This window comes from Elgaria multicarinata, chromosome 2 (genome assembly GCF_023053635.1).
Source record: "Elgaria multicarinata webbii isolate HBS135686 ecotype San Diego chromosome 2, rElgMul1.1.pri, whole genome shotgun sequence".
In the NCBI taxonomy this organism is placed as follows: Eukaryota; Metazoa; Chordata; class Lepidosauria; order Squamata; family Anguidae; genus Elgaria; species Elgaria multicarinata.
The window spans coordinates 178,490,318-178,516,459 of record NC_086172.1 but is presented as its reverse complement, the minus strand read 5'-3'; the positions used below and the strand labels follow the sequence as shown (position 1 = coordinate 178,516,459).

Below are 26,142 nucleotides of genomic sequence, written 5' to 3'. Positions count from 1 at the left end.
CCTATTCAGCTTGCGATCTACAACAATTCCAAGATCCTTCTCGTTTGTAGTATTGCTGAGCCAAGTATCCCCCATCTTGTAACTGTACCTTTGGTTTCTATTTCCTAAATGTAGAACTTGGTATTTATCCCTATTAAATTTCATTCTGTTGTTTTCAGCCCAGCACTCCAGCCTATCAAGATCACTTTGAAGTTTGTTTCTGTCTTACAGGGTATTAGCTATCCCACCCAATTTTGTGTCATCTGCAAATTTGATAAGCGTTCCCTGCACCTCCTCATCCAATCATTAATAAAAATGTTGAAGAGCACTGGGCCCAGGACTGAGCCCTGCGGTACCCCACTCATTGCCTCTCCCCAGTTTGAGAAGGTTCCATTGATAAGTACTCTTTGAGTCCGATTCTGTAGCCAACTGTGGATCCACCTAATAGTTGTTCCATCTAGCCCACTTTTAGCTAGTTTGTTAATCAGAATATCATGGGGCACTTTGTCAAAAGCTTTGCTGAAGTCAAGATATATGACGTCCACAGCATTCCCACAGTCCACAAGGGAGGTTACCCGATCAAAAAATGAGATCAAATTAGTCTGACAGGACTTGTTCCTGACAAATCCATGTTGGCTTCTAGTGATCACCGCATTGATTTCAAGGTGTTTACAGATTGACTTCTTTATAATCTGCTCCAGAATTTTCCCAGGGATGGATGTCAGACTGACTGGTCTGTAGTTCCCAGGTTCCTCCTTTTTGCCCTTTTTGAAGATAGGCATCCTTTAATAAAACCCTTTTTTTTTTAGAAAAAGTTTTTACCCGAGGTAGGTTGCATGTAATGCCACGGAAATAATGTTTAAAAAATAAGAAACATTTAACACATTCTGTTCACCAGGCATCCCTACACTTTCCTCAAGAGACAGACAACTCCGACAATCCACAAACCACTCTCTCTGAAGAACTCCTGCCACAAAGATTTGAAATTAAGAGCATGAGCATAAAGGAATGTTAGCTAGAGAGGTGCGGAAAATACAAAAACAAGGAAGTGGGAGGTGCAGAGAAAGGACAGTCTGGGAATTGGAAGGATCACAGAAACGAGAAGAAGTAACACAGACGACGGGGCAAGGAACAGTGTGCTCTGCAACAACGTTACAAGAAAAGGTAAGTAACGCTACTGAGCAACGGTATGCAAGGTAGCGATACAAATTACAATGTTACAAAGGCTCAAAAAATCGATATAAACAGAAGTGTAGACCCACACCGAGAATCAGTGGGAGTTGCAAAAGGGCTCCTTTAGAGTTCTGACTGAAACCTGGAGTGGATTATCCACCCCAATGACATTGGAGCCATCAGCCTCTACTGTGGAAAATGGCTTCCCCCAAAGAGCTTTAAACCTGGTAAGGCTCATATGTTAGAAGGTCGTCTTTCTCTTCTATGGATTGAGACAGATTCATTCCGCAACGATATCACACAGTTCTCTGAAATGCCAGTGGAACATTCCCGTCACCGTGTCTTACCTCAGTAAAGAAGGCGATTCCTGTTAGTTGAAGCTTCTTTGACCCTGAAGTCATCCAGGGGAGGATGGTCTGCGTGATCCCGTGGCCAAGACATCTATTCTGAAGCAAATGGCTGGAAGAGAAAAGGGACGACGGTGTGACACCAAAGACACCCACCTCCACAGCTGCCTGTCCCCTAGGACTGGTGTGGGGCAGTGGTTAGAGCGCTGAACTGGGACTTGGAGGGACCCAAATTCTAGTTTCCATTTGACCATGAAGCTCACCGGATGACTTTGGACCAGGGTTGTTGGACCACGTGAGTTGCCTTGGATTCTTTGCGAGAGGCAAAAAGGTGGGATATATTGTAAATGTAATAATAAATAAGCAAGCAAACAAAAATGGGTGCAAGAGGCCTCTTGTGCTGTTGTTCCTTCTCCCCAGTAGGGGTGTGCACGGACCCCCCAATCCTCTTCGTGGCCTGATCCGGAAAAATCTGGATCGGGCCCGATCCCCTTCGCGCCGCTCCGCCCGTCTCCAGCTCTGCTCCGCAGAGCGAGATCTGGCTTCGTCGCCGTCACTATATGTACGGAGGCGGCAGCGGCGGCGCAAGATAAGCCACCCACCCACCCACCCCGCCCCTTTACCTTCCTCCGTCGCGGGCTTCAATTGAGGCCCCGGTTGAAGTTGGAAGAGGCTTCTGGCTTCAACCGGGGCCTCAACTGAAGCCCGCGGCGGAAGAAGGTAAGCTTCCCTCCTCCCTGCTCCCTTACCTGGTGCTGCTGCCGCTGCCGCTGCATGGATGGCGGTGCTGGCAGCGCCAGATTAGTCCCCCTCCCCCCCACTTACCTGCAGGCGAAGCTCCGGATTGAGGCGATCCTCTTCGCCTCGATCCGCAGCCCCCCTGACTCTCTTCGCCTCCGCCTTTTCCGGAGGCGAATTAGGCCGCTTCGCTCCTGCTTCTCTGAACCGAAGAGAAGCGGAGCACATCCCTACTCCCCAGCATAAGAACATAAGAACATCAGAAGTGCCCTGCTGGTTCAGACCAAAGGTCTATGAAAGGAAAGGAAAGTTTGATGAAAAGGAAAGGTAGATCTGGGTATCATCCGCATATTGATGACACCTCAGTCCACATTTCATTCCCACAATACCTTAGAGATTATGAACTGGCAGCTGCAAGCTGGTTCTGAACATAAGAAGAGCCCTGATGCTGGATCAGACCAAGGGTCCATCTAGTCCAGCACTCTGTTCACACAGTGGCCAACCAGCCATCGGCCAGGGATGAACAAGCAGGACCTGGTGCAACAGCACCCTCCCGCCCAGGTTCCCCAGCAACTGGTGCACCCAGGCTTACTGCTTCGAATACTGGAGATAGCACACAACCATCAGGGTTGGTAGCCATGGATAGCCTTGGCCTCCAGGAATTTATCCAACCTCCATTTGAAGCCACCCAGATTGGTGGCCATCACTACATCTTGTGGTAGTGAGTTCCATAATTTAACTATGTGCTGTGTGAAGAAGTCCTTCCTATTATTTGTCCTGGATGTCCCACCAATCAGCTTCATGGCATGACCCCTTTGGGTTCTAGTATTTTGAGAGAGGGAGAAAAATGTCTCCCTGTCCACATTCTCCACACCATGCATAATTTTGTCCACCTCTATCATGTCTCCCCTTAGCCTCCTTTTTTCCAAGCTAAACAATCCCAGTTGATGCAACCTTCACTCTGAACCTAGAAGTAGCCAATATCCATTAAGACTAGTAGCAGTTGATAAGCTGCTTACCTGGTCAGCAGACAAACACCTTTCTGGTGGGCTCTGGGATCCCTGAGTAAAGCCCAGGTATTCACGTCTCCAATTTCCGCTAGTGACGGGTCACAGGTAACCTTCAACACCAGAGCCTTCAGGCTTGCCACAGAAAGTCTGCCGTAGGAGAAGGACACAGAAATAGCATCCATACCAGAGGAACAGAACCAATGGAACGCTAGAGGCACAGCTGGCAAATAGCTTAGACAAGTCCTAAGCTAATGAACTGTTTTGCCTGGAAGGGTATCTAAAAGAAGGGGTCTGAAAGTGTGGCTGGCTAAGAGGGAGCTCCAAACCGGGCACAGAACACTGCCATGGTGATGCTGTGGGATGGGACTTAGAGCTTCTCAAGAGTTTGCAAAAGTCCCACAGCCTTACCGGGCTTTGTCGTCCGGAGTCTTCACAGGTTTAACACTAAGCACAATACACGCACTCCCCCCGCTCCCGTGTTTTCCCCAGTTCCTTCCCATATGTTTCATTTATACTGCCAGCAGATGGCGCTGCTTTATTGCGAGATTTTGATTTATTACAGCATATTTGGTTTTTTTAATAAAATGGCGGAATCCCGCTTGAAAACGGCAAAAGAGGCGTCGGAGGTTGATGACGTCATGAAAAGGACCCGCAAACTTCCGTGAGTGAGGAATCACGAGCGTGCAATAAATCATTCCTGTAGAGAAACTATATGAATTGCTGTATGTGAACTTCTGTGTGGAGGCAAACGGACTTTTAAAGAAGAGACACTTCCTCTGTAACGAGGAAAACCAGCTCCACGCCGTTCATTTGTGTGTTTCTGTGTGAGGGAGGCTGACCTGCAAGGGTTGCCCTCAGACACACGCTGTTCTCTTAGGAAGAGCCTCCGGCGGCCCTCGTGAAATGGCATCTTCTGTCCCAGCGTTTTGCTGACCTGCCACAGGAGGGCACAAAACAGCTCTGGGAACTCCTCCTCAATGACTTTCTCAACTTTCACCACAGACAGGACTTCGTAGACGGCACAAGTGGCCTGAAAAAGGGAGTAGGAGGTTGAGAGAAAGAGGGAGGAAGAGAGAGACACAGAGAGAGAGAGACTTTCTTTCAAAAAGTCCTATCCCTGTTAGAGATGTAGCGCATAGGTGCAAGCCCTCAAACCCAAGGGCCAAAACTGGCCCTCTGAGGTCCCCCCAGATGCTAGGGTGACCCTATGGAAAGGAGGACAGGGCTCCTGTATCTTTAACAGTTGCATAGAAAAGGGAATTTCAGCAGGGGTCATTTGTATAGATGCAGCACCTGGTGAAATTCCCTCTTCATCACAACAGTTAAAGCTGCAGGAGCTATACTAGAGTGACCAGATTTAAAAGAGGGCAGGGCACCTGCAGCTTTAACTGTTGTGATGAAGAGGGAACTTCACCAGGTGCTGCCTGCATACCAATGACACCTGCTGAAATGCCCTTTTCTATGCAACTGTTAAAGATACAGGAGCCCTGTCCTCATTTTCATAGGGTCACCCTACCCTAGGGTGGGTAGGGCCCCCCTTCCCTTCCCTTCCCTTCCCCTCCTTCCCCCACAACTATAAATTGATTGGTGGTTTCTGACTTTTGAGCAATTTTCCTCCCCATTCTAATAGGCTGAAAACCTCACGGCTTCGTTACTGGCAGTAAGAGCTTTAAGCTGCAATATGGTGTTTGTGGATTTTTTTGCATCCCCCCTTTTGCTGTTCTCCTTGCTCACCACTGGAATCCGGCCCCCACCCTGATGCAGAGGAAGCAGAAATCTGGAGGGGTTTTCTTTGAGGTGGGCTCCACCTATTGAGAAGGCCATTCTGTTAACCGCCTTCTCGAACCTGCTTACCCCCTCCGATGTTTTGGACTTCAACTCCCATCAGACCCAGCAAGTGTGGCCAATGGTCAGGAATGCTGGGAGCACTAGTCCCAAAATATCTGACGGGCACTAGGTTGAGGAACGCTGCTCTAGCAAGCAAAGCAGACGGGAACTCTGGGTAGTGACAGGCAAACATCCCACACCAGGCTCAGAAGTGAACTTGGAACACCAAACCCCACTGGGTCCCTGACAATGCCACCACTGGTCCTGAAATGGGGTCCATCTCCAACCCAAAACTTTGTTCTGGTTTTTATTTATTTATTTATTTATTACATTTTTATACCGCCCAATAGCCAAAGCTCTCTGGGCGGTTCACAAAAACCGCAGGTTGCAGGTTGTCCCCTGCAAGGCCCAGTTTGGTTGGAACCCTGAACAGAAGCACTCCTGGTAGTGGATGGGGATATACTGCAATATTTTGACGCAGGGGCCCTCTTGTCCCATCTTAAGATGGCTACTCAATGTATGAAGGGGCTGCCATCATTCCCAGCAACATCTATTTGATGCAGACAAGCTGGAGCGGGTTCAGAGGAGGGCAACCAGGATGACCAGGGGTCTGGAAACAAAGCCCTATGAAGAGAGACGGAAAGAACTGGGCATGTTTAGCCTGGAAAAGAGAAGATTGAGGGGAGACATGAGAGCACTCTTCAAATACTTAAAAGGTTGTCACACAGAGAAGGGCCAGGATCTTTTCTCGATCCTCCCAGAGTGCAAGACACGGAATAACGGGCTGAAGTTAAAGGAAGCCAGATTCCAGCTGGACATCAGGAAAAACTTCCTGACTGTTAGAGCAGTACGACAATGGAACCAGTTCCCTAGGGAGGTTGTGGGCTCTCCCACACTAGAGGCCTTCAAGAGGCAGCTGGACAACCCTCTGTCGGGGATGCTTTAGGGTGGATTCCTGCATTGAGCAGGGGGTTGGACTCAATGGCCTTGTAGGCGCCTTCCAACTCTGCTATTCTATGATTCTATGATAAGATGACGGGCCTGATTATAAAAGCTACAGGACAGAAGGCTATGCGCCATCGTCTCCACTTCCATATTCCTACAGGGGCACCGTCGTTCCTGATAAGGTACACCAGCATATCAGCCACGAAGTAATTCAATAGAATAAACATTGCATCTGGCCTTGGAGAAAGCAATACACTATTTAGCCACCGACAGGTTCTTTAAATAGTCGGCCAGCTGAAGAGGCCCAACGTAATGAACGTGCAATGCACTGGGAGACCAGGAAACATAAGAGCGAGTGCGTAAGTCGCAGAAGGCTATGTCCCACAGTCTTTGTTTAACAGATTTCAAAGCAAAATTCAAGCCCAGGTTAAGGAGGAGGGAAGAGGAGAGACCGATTGAAGCTGCCTTCCTGGCAAGAAGCTTGGACCAGCTGTTCACTTAGTTGTCCTGAGCCAGACACGGAAGCAGACCTGAGCCCCTCCCAAAAAGACTAACTTCCATCCAAAATTTTAAGGCAGACCACCAAGCCCTAAGCAAAAGAGAGCTTTCCCCGGTTTCCAACAAAAGTAAAGAATTAGGGACACACTTTGGGAGTTGAAGAAGGGTCCTAATGCTCTTACACTGTTTGTTTTAAATTTTGAATGGTTTTCATGGTTTTAAGTTTTGTAAACTGCCCAGAGAGCTTTGGCTCTTGGGCGGTATATAAATAAATAAATAAATAAATAAATAAATAAATAAATAAATAAATAAATTTCCCTGCTCAGTGCAGGAATCCGCCCTAAAGCATCCCTGACAGATGGTTGTCCAGCTGCCTCTTGAAGGCCTCTAGGGTGGGAGAGCCCACCACCTCCCTAGGTAACTGATTCCATTGTCGTACTGCTCTAACAGTTGGGACGTTTTTCCTGATGTCCAGCTGGAATCTGGCTTCCTTTAACTTGAGCCCGTTATTCCGAGTCCTGCACTCTGGGAGGATGGAGAAGAGATCCCGGCCCTCCTCTGTATGACAACCTTTCAAGTATTTGAAGAGTACAGTTGTTTTACCACTCTTTGGTGGGGTTGTAGGGTGTTTGCTAATAATAAGCGGATGTGATGAGAAAACCAGACTACATGGAGAAAGAAACAGATGCGGGGCACTCAAGAATTCCATCTTAAAAGGATTTGCAGAAAAAACAGACCCTGAGGCTTCTGGCTTACTATGAGGGGTTCTTCATCAGCCAACTCCTCAGTCTCTTCCATGCTGGTCTGCGAAGGGGTGCTGAGGATGGTGGGCTGTGTTATCCTGGCTGCCAACTTGTGGAGGATGAACGAGGCCAAGGAAGGGTCACTACTGCCGAGAGACCTCCAGAGTTCACCCGTCTCACTGTAATTCAATAATGCTGATGTTACAGGCTTTCTCCGACACTCTTGGCATTCACAACAGTTAAAGCTCTAGAGGGACCAGGTACAAAAGAGCACAGGACTCCTGCCGCTTTAATTGTTGTTACGAATAGGAAATTTCACCAGGTGCTGCATGCTTACAAATGACACCTGCTGAAATTCCCTTTTCTATGCAACTGTTAAAGATACAGGAGCCCTGCCTTGCTTTTCATAGGGTCACCTTACCAAAGGGACCAGTTTCCTGCATTGAGCAGGGGGCTGGACTCAATGGCCTTACATAGGGTGACCCTATGAAAAGGAGGACAGGGCTCTTGTATCTTTAACAGTTGTACTGAAAAGGGAATTTCAGCAGGGGTCATTTATTTATTTATTTATTTATTTATTTATTTATTTATTTATTTATTACATTTTTATACCGCCCAATAGCCGAAGCTCTCTGTATATATTTGTATATATGGGGAACCTGGTGAAATTCCCTCTTCATCACAACAGTTAAAGCTGCAGGTGCCCTGCCCTCTTTTAAATCTGGTCACATTATAGCTGCAGTATAGCTCCTGCAGCTTTAACTGTTGTGATGAAGAGGAAATTTCACCAGGTGCGACATGCCTGCAAATGACACCTGCTGAAATGCCATTTTCTATGCAACTGTTAAAGACATAGGAGCCCTGTCCTCCTTTTCATATGGTCACCCTACCTTACAGGCCCCTTCCAACTCTACTATTCTATGATTCTATGAGGGCCTCCAATTCCAACATAGAATCATAGAATAGCAGAGTTGGAAGGGGCCTACAAGGCCATCGAGTCCAACCCCCTGCTCAATGCAGGAATCCACCCTAAAGCATCCCTGACAGAGGGTTGTCCAGCTGCCTCTTGAAGGCCTCTAGTGTGGGAGAGCCCACAACTTCACCTGGCAACTGATTCCATTGTCATACTGCTCTAACAGTCAGGAAGTTTTTCCTGATGTCCAGCTGGAATCTGGCTTCCTTTAACTTGAGCCCGTTATTCCGTGTCCTGCACTCTGGGAGGATCGAGAAGAGATCCTGGCCCTCCTCTGTGTGACAACCTTTTAAGTATTTGAAGAGTGTTTTCATGTCTCCCCTCCATCTTCTCTTCTCCAGGCTAAACATGCCCAGTTCTTTCATGGAGGAAGGGTCATCCCCAACAGTGCTGGCTCCAGGTTTCGGAGGGCAGGACACCTCTAATGCCCCCCTCCCTCAGTGAGTCTGCCTTCTTGCCACCATTGCTCCTCATCTTGCTCCCACTTGCTTGCTTGCTTGACAGGAAGAAAGCCAGGGAGCACGTCAGCCATGAGTCTTCCTGCTTCTCCTTCTGGGCTAGAACAAGAGGCCATTGCACAAGCAGGTTGCCATGGTGAAGAGGAGCACCCAGTGGGCCCCTCTTGGGAGGCAGGCACTTGGCAGGTGCCCAACTATCCCTGTCGTTGGGCACCTGCTCCCCAAACGGCTAAACGCCTCCGTTCAACTCCAGCACGCACCTGTCCATTGGAAGGCGCCGGCCTAGGAGGCTGTTGAATACGGCCTCCAAGTGATAATGGGCCACGATGGACACAGCGCCCACCAGGACCTGCCGCAAATCGTCCTGCTTGATGGTAGGCAAGCGGCTGTAGAATATATCCAGGATCGCCGATATCTGGAAGGAACGATATCGGTATCTGTTGTTAGCAGCCGTCCTCTATCATTTTAGCAAATGAAATAAAGAATCCAAATAACCTCCTAACGTTTTGACAGCGTGCAGCGTTCGTCTCTTTAAAACCATTTGTTGTGGCTTTTTTTTTTTTTTTAAAAAAACAATTATGGTCTGTCTATTTACACCAGCCTTCCTCAACCTGGGGCGCTCCAGATGTGTTGGACTACAGCTCCCAGAATGCCCCAGCCAGCTGGCTGGGGCATTCTGGGAGATGCAGTCCAACACATCTGGAGCGCCCCAGGTTGAGGAAGGCTGATTTACACAATGCTGCCAATGTACATGGGGTCGGGGCATCTTCTTGCTCAGAGGAGATCAAAATTGAAAGTTTAACCACACACACACACACACACACACACACACACACACACACAGAGAGAGAGAGAGAGAGAGAGAGAGAGAGAGAGAGAGAGAGAGAGAGAGAACATGAGATGAAAATATTTAGACAGAAAAAAGTCCTACAATTTCCAGCATGCCTCAGGAAGACTACAAGCTCCATGAGAAGAGGCACATGACAGAATTCTCCCTTCTATTCAACCCAGGGCACAATCCTATGTATGTTTAATCTCGGTCCACCAGCCTGCTCTGTGCGGGGCATTCGGCAACTCCCTTTTTTTTGTAGGCCAAGGGAGGCAGCAAAACCAGGACCACAATCAAGGCCTCAGTGGGCCACCATAAATGGCTAGTGGACGGTTTTAGGATTAGTGGGTCAAGCTCTGAAGCTGAAACCATGCCGCTGTATCCAAATTTTACTTTATTTATTTATTTATTACATTTCTATACCCACCCAATAGCCGGAGCTCTCTGGGCGGTTCACAAAAATTAAAAACATTCAAAGTATAAAACAACAGTATAAAACCATAATATAAAATACAATATAAAAGCTCAACCAGATAAAAACAGCAGCAATGCAAAATTACAAATTTAAAACACCAAGTTAAAATTTATTTATAGACAGTTAAAATGCTGGGAGAATAAAAAGGTCTTCACCTGGCATCTAAAAGCATATCATGTAGGTGCCAAGCGAACCTCCTTAGGGAGCTCATTCCACAGCCGGGGTGCAACAGCAGAGAAGGCCCTCCTCCTGTTAGCCACCTGCCTCACTTCCTTTGGCAGGGGCTCACTGAGAAGGACCCCTGAGGATGACCTTAGGGTCCGGGCAGGTACATACGGGAGGAGGCATTCCTTCAGATAGCCTGGCCCCAAGCCATTAAGGGCTTTAAATGTTAATACCAGCACTTTGAATCGGGCCCAGACCTGGACTGGCAGCCAATGAAGTTGTAAAAGGACTGGCGTAATGTGTTCTTGTCAGCCAGTCCCTGTTAGTAAACGTGCTGCCCTGTTTTGTACCAGTTGAAGTTTCTGGACCATTTTCAAAGGCAGCCCCACGTATAACGCACTGCAGTAATCCAAACGAGAGGTTATCAGAGCATGGATACCTGTAGCTAGGCTATCTCTGTCCAGATAAGGGCGTAGTTCATATATCAGCCTAAGCTGATAAAAGGTGCTCTTTGCCACTGAGTTCACCTGTGCCTCAAGTGACAGTTCTGGATCCAAGAGCAAATAAAAACAAATAATTCCAGAACTGCCTTCCAAGATCTGTTCGATATCCATCAGACGAAGCTCCAAAAGACCCCCGTTGTGGCCAGTGATCACCTGTGCTTCCAACGCTTTACCACAGTCTTGGAGGAGGGTGAGTAGCCAGCGGCCAGCAGCAATGGCACACTTTTCGTTTCCGGACACCAGGTCTTCTAAGATGGCCTCGATGAAGTCCAGGGCTTGGTCTGGTGGGAAATAGGCACTGACCATCTGTAAGCACATCACAAACAAAGGATCTGATGGGAGGCTTATAGCTCAGTGGCAGAGAACATGCCTTCTCCTACAACATAGCACATGCTTTGCACACCAAGGTCCAGGGTTCGATGCCTGGCATCTCCAGTTCAATGAACATGGGAATTTCCCAGAGACCTCAGAGAGCACCTGGAGCCTCCTAGCTGTGTCTGGACCACAGCCCCCATCAACCTCAACCAGCAATGGCCCAGGGAAGTGGAAGCAATAGTCAGAAGCATCTAGAAGGTAGCAGGCTGTGGGTGGCTTGAGGCTAGCAGCGTTTTGCAGACAACTTAACGAACTCTATAACAGCCCTGAGGAAGAGCGCAGTTTGCGTTCGAAACGCGTAGGCGGCAGCTTGGCACTGTAAATAAACTTTTGTAAATATTCCGTTTTGAAGATTGCCTGGTTCTACCTTTGCCTTTGGCTTCTTTTTACTACCCCACGGGGTTTTCCTTGCTTTTGCACTTGTGGGAGGCTTGAATCAGGGCCGGTGCCAGACTATTTTGCGCCCTAGGCAGGTGAGCTGATTACCCCCCACCCCACCCCAGCGTGCCCCCACCCCAGGACGCTGGGGTAGGGGTGGGGTCGGCCGGCTGGCCGGCTTCAGAAACGCACGCCTGGAAGCCACCCGCCCACTCCCCCACCCCAGCGTCTTGGCTTCGAAGCCAGCGGCCTGGCCGGAAGCCGCTCCTGGCTTCAAAGCCAGGACGCTGGGGCGGGGGGGTGGCTTTCGAATGGCACGCCCAGAAGCCTCCCTCTCAGAGCTGCTGTGGAAGAGCAGCTTCCGGGTGCGCCGTTCAGCGCCCCCCTTACCTTGGCGCTCTAGGCTGAGCTGCCCCTATGGCAGCGCCGGCCCTGGCTTGAATAGACAATACTGAGCCATATTCCACAAGCTCAGAGCTGCTATTTTAAGTTCTGGAGCTGGCTGGCCAAGGGGCCAGAATTCATTTGACTGAAAAGACTGCATTGTGAGTATAGTTCAAATCTTATCATGGAATAGTAGAGTTGGATGGGGTCTATAAGGCCATCGAGTCCAACCCCCCCGTTCAATGCAGGAATGCACCTTAATGTATCCCTGACAGATGGTTGTCCAGCTGCCTCTTGAAGGCCTCTAGAGTGGGAGAGCCCACAACCTCCCTAGGTAACTGGTTCCATTGCCGTACTGCTCTAACAGTTAGGAAGTTTTTCCTGATGTCCAGCTGGAATCTGGCTTCCTTTAACTTGAGTCCGTTATTCCGTGTCCTGAACTCTGGGAGGATCGAGAAGAGATCCTGGCCCTCCTCTGTGGGACAACCTTTTCAGTATTTGAAGAGTGCTATCATGTCTCCAGACTGCTCACTTGTGGGAATGGTATTAAAGGCAAAACTGAAGTACTTTGGCCACATAATGAGAAGACAGGACACCCTGGAGAAGAGGCTGATGCTAGGGTAAGTGGAAGGCAAAAGGAAGAGGGGCCGACCAAGGGCAAGATGGATGGATGATATTCTGGAGGTGACAGACTTGACCTTGGGGGAGCTGGGGGTGGCAACAGCCGACAGAAAGCTCTGGCGTGGGCTGGTCCATGACGTCACGAAGAGTCGGAAGCGACTGAACGAATAAACAACAATCATGTCTCCCCTCCATCTTCTCTTCTCCAGGCTAAACAGGCCCAGTTCTTTCAGTCTCTCCTCATAGGGCTTTGCTTCCAGACCCCCTCACCTTGGCCATTCTGGATGATGCTCTGAAGAGATCACCAGGAACGTCAGTCTGTAGATCGGTACAGACAGATGACATTTCTTTTTCTTCTACACTTGTGATTCTTGCCTGAGCTGAAAGGAAAAATGAGAGATGAGTTACCAAACTATTTTCTAACCATGTCATGTCTTGCTCAGCAGATTCCCCCCCCCAAAAAAGAAGTGCCTAAATATTGCTATGGCTTTATTTATTTTTTTATTTATTTATTGCATTTTTATACTGCCCAATATTCAAAGCTCTCATTCGCCATTCTTTTGTTAGGCAGAAGGGTTGTTTGATGTTTCTTCAATGGGAGCTTATTGTTAGGAGATAGCTGAGGATCTGTCTCTTTCTGCGAGTTTGAATCAGATTCTGAAGCTTTGTGAGGAGATGACCCAACGAAAACCAAACGATAGGCACTAATAGAGTGACCCTATGGAAAGGAGGACAGGGCTCCTGTATCTTTAACAGTTGTATAGAAAAGGGAATTTCAGCAGGTGCCACTTGTACGCATGCAACACCTGGTGAAATTCCCTGTTCATCCCAACAGTTAAAGCTGCTGGAGCCCTGCCCGCTTTGGTATCTAGTCAAGAGGGCAGGGCTCCTGAAACAAGGAACGAGTTCCAGGGTGGGGAAGAATGGGTTTTATCATCCGCAATGCACATTTGCTACAATTTTCTTAAAGGAACAGTATACCACAAAAAGAGAAACAAGTTCTCAAAGGTGTGAAAGACGAACAGGTAACACAACCCAATGCATTTCAAAATAAGGTCCTTCTTCAGGAGCAATCTTGTGCATTAAAATGCGGAGGGGGAAAAAAGCTAAGACAGGTCACAGAAATAATGCTCTTTCTCTTGTACCCTCAGGGTCGTTTGCTTTCTTGGAAGGTGACAACTTGCCCACCCAGATGAGGGGAGGGGTCTCTATTTGAAAAAATGCCTACTATGTAGGCTTTTTGCAGTTTTGAAACACACACACAAACACACAGAGAGAGAAAGAGAGAGAGGGAGAGAGAGAGAGATGTGACTTGGCTGATGGACAGATTTTGAGGGACCAGGGTCTCTTACTGAGGATGTAATGTAATCTGTTGAATAACCATAATCATAATCATAATCATAATATTTATTTCTTACCCGCCTCTCCATTTTGATTGAGGTGGGGAACAACAATAAATGGTAAAATACATAAAACTAAATAAAAACATAATATACATTGTTAAAACATCTTAAAAAACATTCTAAAACATCTTAAAATTCCACTGGATAGGCCTGCCGGAAGAGATCAGTCCTTATAGCTTTCTTGAATGCTAGTAGACTGTTAAGTTGACTAGGGTGACCAACTGTCAGGATTTCCCCAGATTTGTCCTGGTTTTTGTTCTTTCCATGGTGTCAGGGGGGATTTTCTATAATTTTCAATAATGTCCTGGAATGACACACCTTCCCCTTTAAGGCTGCCATTAGCATGGCAGGAGGGAGTGACATGCTTTCTTGAGGCACATCATTCCCCCACCCCGAGCTCCAACTGAGGTCTTAAAGGGGAAAGTGGGTCATTTGTGGACATTGTAGAAAAGGCCCCAATTGGAGTGGATGGTGGTGATGCAGAATGAAATTCTTTCCTTTCCTCCACTCCAATTGGGTTCTTTAAGGTGGCGGGGGAATAACGTACTTTCTGCAGGACTCAGAAAGCTGCTTCCCCACACACACACTAGGTGTCCTCTTTTTTGGTTTCCCAAATATGGTCACCCTAAAGTTGACGAGTCTCCTCCGGCAGGCCATTCCACAGTCTGGGAGCAGCAGAAGAGAAGGTCCTCTGAGTAATACCTGTCAGCCTAGTTTTAGCTGTCTGGAGTAAGTTCTTCCCAGAGGACCTGAGTGTGGGGGGTGGATTGTACGGGGGAAGGTGATCCCGCAGGTAGCCTGGACTCAAACCATGTAGGGCTTTAAAGGTGATAACCAACACTTTATAGTTTGCTTCGAAACTAATTGGCAGCCAGTGAAGAGATTATAGAAGTCCCCTCCATCACCACAGGTGTTCTAGCTGTTGCTTTGTAAAAGAAGCAGGTGTTACAAGATGCTATAAGTCTCCAGTATTCTCTCATCCAAAAGAAATCAAACCCAGATAGTGATTACCCCTGGAAAGTCGGCGCTTGGAGAATTGAGGAGCAACCACACAATCATTTATTGGGCTTTAGGTCATTTGTCTTTGGAAAGGTGGAGGTGAAGAAACAAAGTCTGGAAACAAAGTCTTATGAAGAGAGACTGAAAGAACTGGGCATGTTTAGCCTGGAGAGGAGAAGATGGAGGGGAGACATGAGAGCACTCTTCAAATACTTAAAAGGTTGTCACAGAGGAGGGCCAGGATCTCTTCTCGATCCTCCCAGAGTGCAGGACACGGAACAGTGCGACAATGGAATCAGTTACCTAGGGAAGTTGTGGTCTCTCCCACCCTGGAGGCCTTCAAGAGGCAGCTGGACAACCCTCTGTCAAGGATGCTTTAGGGTGGATTCCTGCATTGAGCAGGGCGTTGGACTCGATGGCCTTGTAGACCCCTTCCAACTCTGCTATTCTATGATTCTAAGAATGATTGGGGGCTCACGCTGCCCCCGCTCACGATGTCCTCACCTTGTATGTGCATAAGGCAAATGATACACTGGGCCGCCCATTTCCGACATCTGATGGAATCATCACAGGTGTACGGGGCAAGGAACGCAACCCGAGACCCAAACTGTTGAAAATTTTCTCCATCCTGCCAAAAAAGAAAAGATGAATTAAACTGGCCTGGGTGGGAACCGAGTATTTGAAGAACTGCCTTCTCCCACACCAGCCTGCCTGCCACAGAGTCTCTTTTCTGGGTGCCCCTCTTGTTGCAGGTGATTTGGGTGGTGATGCAGGAGAGGGCCTTTTCGGTGGTGGTGCCAGGCTCATGGAACACCCTTCCCAGGCAAGCAAGGGAGGTGCCCTCATTCAGGAGCCAACTAAACATTATCCAATTTATTTATTTTATTTATATACTTGCCCGTTATCAAATCACAGGGTGGTCAACAACATTCATTGAAATGCTATTTAAAATCAAATCAAAAGATCAAAGAGAGAGCGAGAGAATCTAACCGAGGTAGGTATTAAAATAAGCAAATGGCCCTGTATACAGATCAGCTTTCAACAGGTGCCTCAATACGATCCAAGGATGGCACCGGTCACACATAGGGAGAGAATTCCAAAGGTGGGATGCCTCAACCAAAAAGGCCGTTCTCCTGGACGCCATCATATGTACCTATTATTATTATTATTATTATTATTATTATTATTATTATTATTAGTTTATATAGTGCCATCAATGTACATGGTGCTGTACAGAGTAAAACAGTAAATAGCAAGACCCTGCCGCATAGGCTTACATTCTAATAAAATCATAATAAAACAATAAGGAGGGGAAGAGAATGCACCAAACAGGCACAGGGTAGGGTAAAACTAACAGCATAAAAGTCAGAACAAAATCAAGTTTTAAAAGCTTTAGGAAAAAGAAAAGTTTTTAGCTGAGCTTTAAAAGCTGTGATTGAACTTGTAGTTCTCAAATGTTCTGGAAGAGCGTTCCAGGCATAAGGGGCAGCAGAAGAAAATGGACGAAGCCGAGCAAGGGAAGTAGAGACCCTTGGGCAGGTGAGAAACGTGGTATCAGAGGAGCGAAGAGCTCGAGCGGGGCAATAGTGTGAGATGAGAGAGGAAAGATAGGAAGGAGCTAGACAGTGAAAAGCTTTGTAGGTCAACAGGAGAAGTTTATATTGGATTCTGAAGTGAATTGGAAGCCAATGAAGAGATTTCAGAAGTGGAGTAACATGGTCAGAGTGGCGAGCCAAGAAGATGATCTTAGCAGCAGAGTGGTGGACAGAAACCAACGGACTGATGTGAGAAGAAGGAAGGCCAGTGAGAAGAAGGTTGCAGTAGTCCAACCGAGAAATAACCAATGCGTGAACAAGAGTCTTGGCAGAAGAGACAGACAAAAATGATCGAATCCTGGCAACATTATACAGGAAAAATTGTGCACACAATATTGTGCAGGCAACAGGACAGGAAACCATGATCAGTAGATCTCAGCGAATGGACAGGCTGAGAGGGCTTTTGCGTTTTTACCAAGGCTTTTAAGGATAACCTGCAATGTCGACTTTTATGAGTTGATTTTATGTCTATTTGTCTCTGTTGGTTTATGGCTTTAATGGCTACATAAGAACATCAGAAGAGCCCTGCTGGATCAGACCAAGGGTCCATCAAGTCCAGCATTCCGTTCACACAATGGCCAACGAGCTGTTGACCAGGGACCAACAAAGAAGGACATGGTGCGACAGCACCCTCCCACCTGGTCTTGTGGCCTTGTTTCAATTTATTGTGAGTTTTGTAAGGCTTTATCTGTTGAAAACAACTTTGCCGACAGTGACAAGAGAAAGTGGGGCCAGGTTGGGGAAGGTTGATCTAGATCAGTGGTTCTCAACCTGGGGCACTCCAGATGTGTTGGACTGCATCTCCCAGAATGCCCCAGCCAGCAGAGCTGGCTGGGGCATTCTGGGAGTTGTAGTCCAACACATCTGGAGCGCCCCAGGTTGAGAAAGGCGGATCTAGATTAACTGACCCAAGGCAAGGAGGAGGAGGAGGAGGAGGAAAAGATGTGGGTTAGTTGCAAGACATTTCTGTGTATTCCAGAACATCAGAACATATGCAGACCCATGCTAGATCACAGCAAGGGTCCATCTAGTCCAGCATTCTGTTCACACAGTGGCCAACCAACTGTCCATGGGAAATCCACAATCAAGACATGAGTGCAGCAGCACCCTCCTGCCCATGTTCCCCAGCAACTGGTGCATATAGGCTTTACTGCCTCTGATACCGGAGGTAGCACAGCGCCATCAAAGAAGAAGGACTGGAAACTCACAGAGAGGTGGACATTCTCTTGAAAGGCAGCGAGTACCTGGAAGGTGGCCTGCAGAGCTCTCTCTCTGCTGCATTCAGTTTCGGTAAACCAGGGGTCTATCAGCTGTGGGCAGAGCAAGAAGACAAGCAAGGATGGTATTCGAAAACCTCCCAGCAGGGCGAATTCCCAAAACCTCCCAAAACCTCCCAGAAGGGCAAACCAACAAAATAAAATAGTTAGGGCATAATGCTATGCCTGTGGGGAAGGCGGGCTTTTCGTAGGGATTTTCTCTGTCTAAACATGCATATCATTATTCCCTTTATCACTTTAATTCAGGTTTTGAAAGCCGATAGTAATCTAATTTTTTTTGGGGGGGGGGATTTCCAGGGGGAGGTTTATACTTGCATGTATTTTGACTGGGAAAAAGTGCACCTATTATCTCTCTCTCTCTCTCTCTCTCTCTCTCTCTCTCTCTCTCTCTCTCTCTCTCCAGCTTTTTCCCCATCTTGAAAGGAACTCAAGGTGGCTTACACAGTCGTCCTCCGCCTCTCCATTTTATCTGCACAACAACTCTGTGAGGTAGGTTAGGATGAGAGTCAGGAACTGGTTGAAAGTCACCTAGGGAGCTTCATGGCCATGTGGGAATTAGAACCCAGGTCTACACTAGTCCCAGTCCAACACTCTAACCACTACACTACACTGCCTCTCTCTCTCTCTTGTCCTTTTAATTATTGTTATTATTTATTTATACAACACCATCGGTGTACATGGTGCTGTACAGAGTAAAACAATAAAATAGCAAAACCCTGCTGCATAGGCTTACATTCTAATAGAATCAAAATAAAACAATAAGAAGGGGAAGAGAATGCACCAAGCAGGCACAGGGGAGAGTAAAACTAGCAGTATAAAAGTTGGATCAGAATGCTATAGTCAGGGCTGGCCCAAGAGGCCTTGTTGCCTGAGGCAAAGGACAAAGATGGCACTGGACTAGGGTGACCCTATGGAAAGGAGGACAGGGCTCCTGTATCTTTAACAGTTGCATAGAAAAGGGAGTTTCAGCAGGTGCCATTTGTATATATGGGGAACCTGGTGAAATTCCCTCTTCATCACCACAGTTAAAGCTGCAGGAGCTATACTAGAGTGACCAGATTTAAAAGACGGCAGGGCTCCTGCAGCTTTATTATTATTATTATTATTATTATTATTATTATTATTATTATTAATTAATATATCACCATCAATGTACATGGTGCTGTACAGAGTAAAACAGTAAATAGCAAGGCCCTGCCACATAGGCTTACATTCTAATAGAATCAAAATAAAACAATGAGAAGGGGAAGAGAATGCACCAAGCAGGCACAGGGGAGAGTAAAACTAGCAGTATAAAAGTTGGATCAGAATGCTATAGTCAGGGCTGGCCCAAGAGACCTTGTTGCCTGAGGCGAAGGACAAAGATGGCATCTCTCTGCCTAATTCCCAGCACAGAAGCTCACTGGACTAGGGTGACCCTATGGAAAGGAGGACAGGGCTCCTGTATCTTTAACAGTTGGATAGAAAAGGGAATTTCAGCAGGTGCCATTTGTATATATGGGGAACCTGGTGAAATTCCCTCTTCATCACCACAGTTAAAGCTGCAGGAGCTATAGTAGAGTTGAGCAGATTTAAAAGAGGGCAGGGCTCCTGCAGCTTTAACTGTGGAGATGAAGAGGAAATTTCACCAGGTTCCCCATATATACAAATGACACCTGCAGAAATTCCCTTTTCAATACAACTGTTAAAGATACAGGCAGGGCCGGTGCTACCATAGAGGCCACTCAGGCGGCCGCCTAGAGCGCCAAGGTAAGTGGGGGCGCCAAACACTGCACCCGGAAGCCGCTCTCCCACAGCGGCTCTGAGAGGTCAGCTTCCAGGCACGCTGTTCCGAATGCGCCCTCCCACTCCACTGTTCTGGCTTTGCTTTGGCTGGGCGCCCACCCAGCCAAAGTGAAGCCACGCCCCCCCGCCCCCCACTCCAGCGTCCTGGCTTCGCTTCGGCTGGGTGGGCACTGAAGCAAAGCCAGAACGCTGGGGTGGGGGGCTTCGAAACAGCGCGCCCGGAAGTGGCTCTCCCAGAGCAGCTTCCGGCTGGGCGCCCCAGTGTCCTGGCTTCGCTTCGGCTGGGTGGGCGAGATGGCGCCCCATGCCCAGGTACACTGGGGTGGGGGTGGGGTAGGTGGGTGAAAGCAGCTCACCTGCCTAGGGCGCAAAATAGTCTGGCATCGGCCCTGGATACAGGAGCCCTGTCCTCCTTTTCATATGGGCAGGATCTACACTACTGCTTTAAAGCACTTTATAACAGTTTTGACAACAGTTGGGGCCCAGGACACACTGCAGATACAGTTTTCAAAACGTTTTCAAAGCACTTTAAAAGCAGTAGTGTAGATCCCCCCCTGGTCACCCTAAACTGGACTGGCCATTTGATTTCAGCCCTGGTGATGGGACAGTGTCCTTCACTGCACCTGAGGGCAGCAGAATAGGGGTGCAGGGCACGTTGGGTGTCACATCCAGCATTTTCCTCCAGCAGAAAGAAATGCCTTGGCGTTGTCTCAGGAGGACTAGCTGGGGAGCTGTTGCCCCGCTGCCCACAACATCTGCTGCCTGAGATGGTTGCCTCAATCTGCCTAGTGGTAGAGCCAGCCTTGCCTATATTCTGCAAAGCATGAGTGGCCACCGTAGCTCAACTGCTCACGGAACGCCCGTGGCCTGATTGGAACATGTCGAATTGGGGAGAAAGTGTGGAAACCAGGGCTGTTCACCAGTCCCCAGAACCACTTTGTGGCCCGATCCAGAACTTTCGGATCGGGCCGAAACTGGTTCGGGTTGATCCGACCCTCCCCCGACCCATTCCGGATGTGATCCCGGAGCGAGATCCGAAGGGTTGGATCGAGATTCGCTTTGTCTTGACCTGCTTCATCTCGAACCACAGCTCCACTGACCCGATTCGGCTCTGCCTTTGGCGGAGGCGAATTGGGCTGCTCCGCTCCCGCTTCTATGAACTGAAATGGAGCGGAGCACAGCCCTAGTAGAAACTCAGATCCACTCAATGGATGGTCTGTTCCGGACTATTGAACCCCAACAATCAGATTTTCTGCTGGGCACCCACACCGGCTGCTCACCTGGAACATTTCGTCCAACAGCTCAGAGGTTGGGTGTTCTTCAGTGATGCTCTTGATGAGTTTCCCAAAGGCATCCATGGAGCAAGTGTACAGCGACTGAAACCAGAACCCAAGCAGTGAGGCTGGAGGGCCAAGTTAGACATGACGTCAGGAGGTCAAGGACTGGTCCTCCCGGGTTGTTTTTTTTTATATAGTAGGGATGTATGAGCACTTAAGTTCAATTTGTTTTTGATCAGAATTTACCCACCCGTGTTGCAATCTGGGATCGAAGTCCATGCATTTCCGAGCTTGCAATGCGATTGGCAGAACAAACAAACTGGAAAAAAGTGGTCAGAAAATGCGTGTGGAAAAAAATGTGGACTTTCAAAAAATGTGATCTCGGAGTGGGTGGTCTGGGGGAAGGCCCCCCAAACACCCAGTTCCTAGAAGCCTAAAAAAAAAAAAGAGTAACTTGTCTAAGAACCTAAATACGAGGCAGAAGTGTGAGGGGTCTGAGTTCCAAAACACAAAAGAACTCTTGCACCCACAGTGTTCTGTACCAACGCCCAATTCGCAGAAGGCAAACTGTGATGCTCAAAGAAACACAGGTACACTGCGCATGCAAAGACCTCCTCCCCTCTTTCCACTCCACCCAATGTAGTCAGAGAATCATAGAATTGTAGAGTTGGAAGGGGCCTGTAAGGCCTCTGAGTCCAACCCCCTGTTCAGTGCAGGAATCCACCCTAAAGCATCCCTGACAGGTGGTTGTCCACCCGCCTCTTGAAGGCCTCTAGTGTGGGAAAGCCCACAACCTCCCTAGGTAGCTGATTCCACTGTCACACTGCTCTAACAGTCAGGAAGTTTTTCCTGATGTCCAGCCGGAATCTGGCTTCCTTTAACTTGAGCCCGTTATTCCGTGTCCTGCACTCTGGGAGGATCGAGAAGAGATCCTGGCCCTCCTCTGTGTGACGACCTTTTGAGTATTTGAAGGGTGCTATAATGTCTCCCCTCAGTCTTCTCTTCTTCAAGCTAAACAGGCCCAGTTCTTTCTGTCTCTCTTCATAGGGCTTTGTTTCCAGACCCCTGATCATCCTGGGGGGAATCCACACGTCGTACCGAGACCACTTCTAAGTGACCCCAGTGCGGCCCCAAAGCGATCGTGTAACTTGCCTGAAGAAGAGACGAGAAAGAGGCGTCCTTGCTGCCGCCGCCACCCACAGACCTCCTCGCTGGCTGGGACGGAGAGCTCGGGGGAAGAAGGCGGGGTGGAGAGCTTCTTCCGCTCTCCACTCCGCCTTCTTCAGCCGAGCTCTCCTCGCCGGCGGGCGAAGAGGTCTGTGGGTGGCGGCGGCAAGGACACCTCTTTCTCGTCTCTTCTCCAGGCAAGTTACAGGATCGCTTTGGGGCCGCACTGGGGTCGCTTAGAAGCGGTCTCGGTACGACGTGCAGATTCCCCCCTGGTTGCCCTCCTCTGAACACACTCCAGCTTGTCTGCGTCCTTCTTGAACTGTGGAGCCCAGAACTGGACGCAATACTCTAGATGAGGCCTAACCAGGGCCGAATAGAGAGGAACCAGTACCTCCTGTGATTTGGAAGCTATACTTCTATTAATGCAGCCCAAAATAGCATTTGCCTTTCTTGCAGCCATATCGCACTGTTGGCTCCTATTCAGCTTGCGATCTACAACAATTCCAAGATCCTTCTCGTTTGTAGTATTGCTGAGCCAAGTATCCCCCATCTTGTAACTGTACATTTGGTTTCTATTTTCTAGATGAAGAACTTGGCATTCATCCCTATTCAATTTAATTTTGTTGTTTTCAGCCCAACCCTCTTAAAGGCCTCTAGTGTGGGAGAGCCCACAACCTCCCTATGTAACTGGTTCCATTGTCGTACTGCTCTAACAGTCAGGAAGTTTTTCCTGATGTCCAGCCAGAATCTGGCTTCCTGTCATTTGAGCCCGTTATTCCGTGTCCTGCACTCTGGGAGTATCTAGAAGAGATCTTGGCCTTCCTCTGTGGGACAACCTTTCAAGTATTTGAAGAGTGCTCTCATGTCTCGCCTTTATCTTTTTTCTGAGTGTCTGGGGCATGCTTTGGGACAAAGCACTGAGCTGCAGCTGCCAAACACTGTTAGTCACAGAGGCATTCCTGGAAAGGAAGATGGTGCTGGACGCCATCACTTCGCTCTGCTGCCTGCCAGCGTCGCAGTTTAAAAAATAAAAATAAAATCAAGAGGAGCAGCCAGACAGATGTGCGCCAACACACTGGTGCCCATGTGGGCCCCATGTCAAAACCTCAGCCATCAAGACTGTCCGGGGTGGAAAGCTGACTGAAGGGTGTAAGAGCAGCCTTGCTGGATGCAAGCCAAAGGCCCGTCTTGCTCAGCATCGTGGCCAGCCAGAGTCTTCCAGGGAGCCCAAGAACAGATTAGAAAAAGAGGACCCAGAAAAATATTCCCCCCACATACCTCTATGCACAGAGCATCGCTCTCTGTCTCCCCTTTCTCTTTCAGCTGCTCCAGGGATGGAAGCGGGAACAGACTTTTGATGCTTTGATCGAGGAGGTTGCGAATGTCCTCCATGGTCAACTGTGGCTTCAGTTTGCTGCGGGGAGAAAGTCACGGATCAGAGGCTCACACTGACGTCCCAGAGAGAATAGCAACTGGAGCCTCTGCTGTAGGGTTGTGTGAACTGTTCAAGACCTGGAGGGAATCTACACGTCGTTGTGAGGGCGCTTACATGCGCCCCCAGTGCGCCCCCACAACGACTGTGTAGACCAAGAAAGAAGAGACGGAGGAAGAGGCGGAGGAGGTGGCGGCTGGGGAACCGGCCGCGTCCTTGCCACCGCCACCGCCGCCGCTGCCTCCCCGCCGGCCTCCTGCTGCCGGGGTAAGAGCCACCCGGATCGGAGATCTCAGCTTCCGCTTCCGCCGAGCTCTCCGACCTGGGTGGCTCTTATCCCGGCAGCAGGAGGCCGTCGGGGAGGCGGCGGCGGCAAGGACGCGGCCGGTTCCCCAGCCTCCTCCTCCTCCTCCTCCTCCTCCGTCTCTTCTTTCTCGGTCTACACAGTCGTTGTGGGGGCGCACTGGGGGCGCATGTAAGCGCCCTCACAACGACGTGTAGATTCCCTCCTGCTCTGCGAATTCTAGTCTCACCGAAAAAAAATAAATGTCTGGCTGTATCCACCATTCCTCATTGGCTGCTATCTTCTGGTCAGTGTGTGTGTGTTTGTGGAGGCACCGGTTCAGATGGTGCACGGCCTCTCCTGATTCAGATGTTCCAGAGAAATAGAGCGAGGTGTCATCAGCATACTGGTGACACCTTACCCCAAATCTCCTGATGACCACTCCCCAAAGCTTCATATAGATACTGAATAACACTGGGGACAAGATGGTGCCCTGTGCCCTTGGCTCCGCCTCCACAGACCCATCCTCTGACCCACCAGTCAAACTGGCCACCTGCCACCACAGCTGGTCAGGAAACATCCTGATCCGAAACATACTCAGCTCCTTTTGCAGAAAGTAGGGTGACCATGTGGAAAAGAGGACAGGGCTGCTGCGTCTTTAACAGTTGTATAGAAAAGTAAAGTTCAGCAGGTGTCATTTGTAGGCACGCAGCACCTGGTGAAACTCCTTCTTCATCACAATAGTTAAAGTTACAGGAGCCCTGTCCTCTTGACTAGATACCAAAGAGGGCAGGGCTCCTGCAGCTTTAACTGTTGTGATGAAGAGGGGATTTCACCAGGTGCTGTATGCATTTAAATCACACCGGGGCAGGATCTGCACTACAGCTTTAAAACGGTTTATAACAGTAGTGACAACTGTTGGGGCCCAGGACACACACGCCGTAGACAGTTTTCAAAACATTTTCAAAGTGTCATATCCTGCTCGGTATAGATTTGGCCCTGCTGAAATTCTCTTTTCTAAACAACTGTCAAAGATACAGGAGCCCTCTGGGTGAGGACCTCCTTTTCATAGGGTCACCCTACTCAGAAAGTGCCACAGGACCCAAACCATGAGGATTTCATGACATCACATAAAGGTGGTCATCGGCACGCGGACCTGCCAGGGCCAGGAAATGGCTGACGGGTCTGGAAATTGAAGAACAAACCAAAGCAGGCAGCAGTCGAACAGAAACAAAACAAAACAACGCTAAAGAGTACACAACTGCATGAAACATGTTATAGTACAAGTCAGATTGTTTTAGACAAGTCAGATTACAGGCATCCGGTTACTGTCCTGTTTCGTCATACGTTTTGACTTCATCAGAAAAACAGTTCCGTTGTCGCCATGACCGAGCAATACTGCGGGGGTATAGGAGTTTGCAAACTTTAAATAGTCCTTCCGTCCTGGTTTTTTTTTAGTTTAAGCCAGCCTTCCTCAACCTGGGGCGCTCCAGATGTGTTGGACTGCATCTCCCAGAATGCCTCAGCTGGCTGGGGCATTCTGGGAGTTGTAGTCCAACACATCTGGAGCGCCCCAGGTTGAGAAAAGCTGGTTTAAGCCCTCAAAAAGAGGTTGTTTCTGAATCTCCGGCAAGTAATCCAAAATGCTTCAATGGCGGCAAGTACCGTGAACAAGTCTGGAAATGGCCCACCTTAGGGACGCAATGGCCGTGATGGCTTTGGAACGAAGCGGGCTCTCGAGAGACACCAGTGGCTCCTCCCTGATGAAATCCTGATGGAACAAGGCAGGAAAGGGGACAAAACAAATGAGGGGGGGGGAAATACATTGAGGGAGAGAGAACTTTCCTCCAGCGACGCAACATAGCATTAAAAATCACAAACGGATAACAAGACAGGGTGAAACACAACATAAAGCTGCCTTCCCTTATCTGGGGCCCTCCAGATGTTTTGGACTACAACGCTCAGCATGCCTCACCAGTGGAGGCTGGTGGCTCTGATGCCAGTGGGGCAGTGGATCCACTCCGGGTTTCAGTCAGAACCAGTCAGGGCTTTAATGAAGCTGTGGAACCAGAACCACCTTGGATTGCTCCTTTAGAGTTCTGATTGGTTCTGACTGAAACCCGGAGCAGATTCACGGCGCTACTGACTCCGGAGCCACCAGCCTCCACTGTTCTTAATCATTGGCCATGCTGGCCAGGGCTGATCGGAGGTGAAGTCCAAAATATCTGGCCGGGGGAACCAGGCATGGGTAAGGCTGCCATAAAGGCTCTGGGTGAAGAATGTCTTCAAGAGTCAAGAAGATAAACATAAACTTCCTGACTGTTAGAGTACTACGACAATGGAACCAGTTACCTAGGGAGGTTGTGGGCTCTCCCACCCTAGAGGCCTTCAAGAGGGTTGGGCTGAAAATAACAAAATTAAATACACTCTTCAAATACTTAAAAGGTTGTCACACAGAGGAGGGCCAGGATCTCTTCTCGATCCTCCCAGAGTGCAGGAC

At 48.7% G+C, this 26,142-nt stretch overlaps 1 protein-coding gene across 1 annotated transcript in view; it reads right to left on the bottom strand.

Annotated features, from left to right (window-relative positions):
* Positions 1-26,142, bottom strand: part of MROH2B (maestro heat like repeat family member 2B) — a 96,400-nt gene that overhangs the window by 15,303 nt on the left and 54,955 nt on the right. The window contains exons 24-35 of the mRNA XM_063118171.1: positions 25,334-25,413; positions 23,206-23,341; positions 20,761-20,856; positions 17,627-17,728; positions 15,328-15,451; positions 12,692-12,801; positions 10,817-10,969; positions 8,952-9,106; positions 7,274-7,439; positions 4,087-4,277; positions 3,257-3,394; positions 1,500-1,611 (exon numbers count right to left, since the gene is read on the bottom strand). Of these exons, the coding sequence (XP_062974241.1) occupies positions 1,500-1,611; positions 3,257-3,394; positions 4,087-4,277; positions 7,274-7,439; positions 8,952-9,106; positions 10,817-10,969; positions 12,692-12,801; positions 15,328-15,451; positions 17,627-17,728; positions 20,761-20,856; positions 23,206-23,341; positions 25,334-25,413 (1,563 nt within the window). The remainder of the gene's footprint in view (positions 1-1,499; positions 1,612-3,256; positions 3,395-4,086; positions 4,278-7,273; positions 7,440-8,951; positions 9,107-10,816; positions 10,970-12,691; positions 12,802-15,327; positions 15,452-17,626; positions 17,729-20,760; positions 20,857-23,205; positions 23,342-25,333; positions 25,414-26,142) is intronic.